Genomic DNA, 3,936 nt, shown 5'->3' on the forward strand with positions numbered 1-3,936 from the left:
TTTTCTCAAAGGCAGAGCAGGATACCCAAGGCTCAGTTTACACCTGTTGCCATTTCTAGCCACTGGGGGACCATAGCAGGCTGGGGGAACGCATATTAATGTTAAAAAACTCACAAAGTGAACTTTTCATGCCATAGGACCTTTTTAAGAAAAGGTCATCTACCATTTTGAGTTTAAGTCAAATCTGAAAATTGGTCATCCACCAGCAAAACCTAACCAGGAGAAATCTTTATGTTTGTTACACAAACACAGTGACACAGTGAGTCAACATGCATCATTCCACTTGGCTTTGCGACCATTGTCCTACCTGGGAAAATTTCAGGTTGGACAGTGGATTTGGCAAATAGTTGAAGACTGGGATTATACTTCATGTAACTGACAGTTAAACAACATAGTACTAGTCTAGTCTAAAAAAAGAAAAGAGAGAAAGAGAGAGAGAGAGAGCGAACTGAAATGGGACTTTATTAGGTATTTATGTAATCTAGTTCCCCATAGTTCTGTTTTATACTAGGGTATACTATAGTTTATTTATTAACTTCAAATATTCAGTTTACAGTGGTTTGTCATGGACACAAGACACATTTTCATACTCAATACAACCCAGAGCCAGAAGAAATATATAATATGTGCTTTGGTATTTGCTTCAGCTGGAGAATATGCGTTGCAGTATCCAACCATCGCACGTAGCAATGTCCTCCATCTTTTACCGCTTGACAATGTGAGAGGAACAAATGAGGTAGTTTTAGGCACAAAGTACAGGCCAGTAGGCCAACACATGTTGAAGTAGAAGTAAGGTCACCGATATTATTCAACAAACTTATCAGAACTTAAGATACTATGGACCTTTAGTGCTTTAAGGTTGTGAATCTTTCTCGATACACTTGTAAAATTCTGGCTTGACAACTTTGACTCACCCCCTTTTGATGGCATCCAGGAAGTCTTGATTCTTTGGTATGGAGTAGCTGCGAAACTCCTCGTCGTTTACAGTGAAGCCATCCTTCCACAGCCTCACCACCATCTCCACCTGGAATGACGGCCACAAAGATGAGCCCTGATGAGACACTACGGTGATCCGGAATGCTCTGGTGGTCACGTAGATGTTGACGAGTGGGTTAGTGAGCACATTTACTTTTTTTTTTAACCTTTATTTATCCAGGTAAGTCGATTGAGAACAAAATCTAATTTGGAACAACAAGCTGTCACATTCATACCTGGAAGCTGCCTAGTACAGGCAGTCGGTGTTGAGGGCCTTGATCAAGGGTACCATCAGTACCCATCAGTGGTGGTAATGAGTGCAAGATTTTATCCCTTTGGCCTGGGGATTGAACCAGCAACCTCCCTATCACAAGCTTGCTTCTATAACCTCTAGGCCACCACTCCTATAACCTATAACTGTAACGTCACTGCTGATTACTCTGTCTAACAACATCCTGATTTCTTTTTAATTATTTAGCATATTACGTTAGAGCAGTGTGTGGGTGTCTTGTTTAACTTAACTATTCATCCTTTCTTCTTCTTAGATTAGATTAGATTAGATTGTTCTTTTTCATCTTTATTCAACTTTATTCATCCCACAACGGGGAAATTTCCGTCTTACAGCAGCCGCATTTTCTTCAATAACAGCAAAAAAAACCAAAAACACACAAACAAGTAAACACACAAGAAATACAGGCAAAACAATGGACAATGATTATATGGTAAAGCAAAATGGCATCAAATAAAGGTATTTTAAAGTGCGGTTGCCATGATACAAGAAACAATATTGCAGTGTAAGTGACGTTAAAATCAAATTGAATGTGTAATTAGAGTAATGAAGCAAGAGTCGGTAGCATAATATAAATTATATTAACCTGTGACCATAAATGTTGAGAAGTAAGTACTTGTAATAAAATAATATAAATACCGATAATAAAGATAAACAGAATGTGTGTGGTGTAGATGGGAGAAAAAAGGAAACAGAAACTACAACATTATCAGGTGGTGCAGGTGTTGTAGAGTCGGACAGTCTTATAAGTCTACAGTGTGTTTTTCAAAAATAATACGTCTGTGGACATAATAAAGCTTTACTGTGTCAGCTGCAGAACGCACATGTGCAGAGATATGGCCATGAACATTTAGTGGTGTGATTTGGTTTCTGACCTTTGACGTCCCCGAGGCATCGTAACAGATCTTCTCCACCTCACCGAGGAGGTCTTCTACCGAGAAACTACGCCTCATTGGAGCCTCCTCTTCATTTTCTTCACTGACAACCCATTAAGAAATAGACAAGTGTGCGATTCGGTCATTATATGTCTTATTGAATTCAGCCTGCAGTCACAGGCTTTATTGTACAGAAATTGCATTATTGAGTTGGCTCCCCCCAATTAATGTTAAGCGTGCAGGTTTGTAAACCAGAAAATGCACCTCAAGAAGAGAAAAAGTGCTCTCCTGGGCATTTTACGGTTCATTCAAATTGATTTCTCCTTCTAGATGCGTCACACTTGACACAACTGACCTAGATTAAATCCATAGATTGAGTTGTATCGCGATTATTTATTTCAAGAAAAATACTGATTTACACCTACGAGTTATGGGAACTTTTAATTTAAAATGTTCCATTTCAATATAAGGGATTTTAAGGAAAAATAGCTTGCAACCAATTGGTTTGTGACTTACGAATTTTCATCTTTCTCGCCCCCCATGGTTTCAATCTCTTTCATGACTTTGTGTGTTTTCCATCTAAGAAAATGACAAATGGACAAAGCAAACGTTATTATAGTGCCTGTCACAGGGGGGCAATTTGCAAAGGCACGTAAAGTAGAACGAAATATGGGTAATAATTGATAATAATAATAATAATAACATATGACTGATAATATGTGCTAAAATAAGCTGTATACATTATGATAACGATATGAGAATAATAGCAGTGCAAAAATAAGATGTACATTTTGATAGTAACGTTAATGATAATGATATACAATGATAATATTAGTGCAATAAAAGTCTATTGCAGTAGCCTATACACTCCTACAGTACAGTTATGCCTCTGAGGCATATTTATGAGGCTTATATTTTGATAGGTAACCTTTATTAGCTCAATTATGTTAAATATGTAGTACATTATCTGGCATTCGCAAGTCATTGGACGCTAGCTAGCTCTGTATCGATAAACCAAGCTAGCGTTATTGTTAATTAACTACGTAGGCCTAAATGGGTTTATAGAGCTAACGACATAGGACATGTGTATAACATGGATTCTATCTACATGTACACACACAGTAAATGTGAATTTGCATGCGCGTGTTAAGGTTAAGGTCAAATACTGATTTACCAGTCCGTGTTTTGTCGGTTAATCCCGGGCTACACATCTGCAGCCGTGAGCTCGTGCAGCGGTTATTCTGCTGAGCAATGTCTGTGAAGCAATAACAGTGCCGTAAATCGACCCCTCTTGTCGTAATGCTGTACTGCTGAACTCAGTACATTGAATTGCATTTGAAACTATTGACAGTATTATATGGCATAGGAAATACCAATAATACACACAGGGGTCGTTATCTATCTATCTATCTATCTATCTATCTATCTATCTATCTGGGATACCCACTCTGTCCCACTGTTGAACACCATCTGAAAACTGTTACCTGTAACTGGCTCAACTTTACTGTATTACTGTATTTACTGTATTATCACTTAATCTTTTCATACAAGACTTATGTAAAATGTGACACACCACAAGTCCCTCCATACCTTTTCACAGAGACATATTTTGTATGTCAACCCACATGTTATTTATTTATTATTTAGTATTTAACCATTTCAGTTCATTACAGTGCAGTATTTATTTATTTGTTAATACTTATCTACTTTTCACACAATGTGTATCCAAAGCTATTTTATATATGTATTGTATATAGTTGCTCTCAGGACTCAGGACTGTGCACCAAGTTCCCCCCC

At 37.7% G+C, this 3,936-nt stretch overlaps 1 protein-coding gene across 2 annotated transcripts in view; it reads right to left on the reverse strand.

Moving 5' to 3' along the window:
- Positions 1 to 3,440, reverse strand: part of ubxn2a (UBX domain protein 2A) — a 6,870-nt gene extending 3,430 nt beyond the window's left edge. The window contains exons 1-4 of one of the 2 annotated variants that reach the window (XM_032543543.1): positions 3,314 to 3,440; positions 2,656 to 2,718; positions 2,140 to 2,242; positions 915 to 1,024 (exon numbers count right to left, since the gene is read on the reverse strand). In XM_032543543.1, the coding sequence (XP_032399434.1) occupies positions 915 to 1,024; positions 2,140 to 2,242; positions 2,656 to 2,699 (257 nt within the window). In that variant the 5' untranslated portion in view covers positions 2,700 to 2,718; positions 3,314 to 3,440. The remainder of the gene's footprint in view (positions 1 to 914; positions 1,025 to 2,139; positions 2,243 to 2,655; positions 2,719 to 3,313) is intronic. The other variant, XM_032543544.1, reaches the window with a different exon arrangement.
- Positions 3,441 to 3,936: the final 496 nt, after the last annotated feature.

Source organism: Etheostoma spectabile, chromosome 18 (assembly GCF_008692095.1).
Source record: "Etheostoma spectabile isolate EspeVRDwgs_2016 chromosome 18, UIUC_Espe_1.0, whole genome shotgun sequence".
NCBI classification, from domain to species: domain Eukaryota; kingdom Metazoa; phylum Chordata; class Actinopteri; order Perciformes; family Percidae; genus Etheostoma; species Etheostoma spectabile.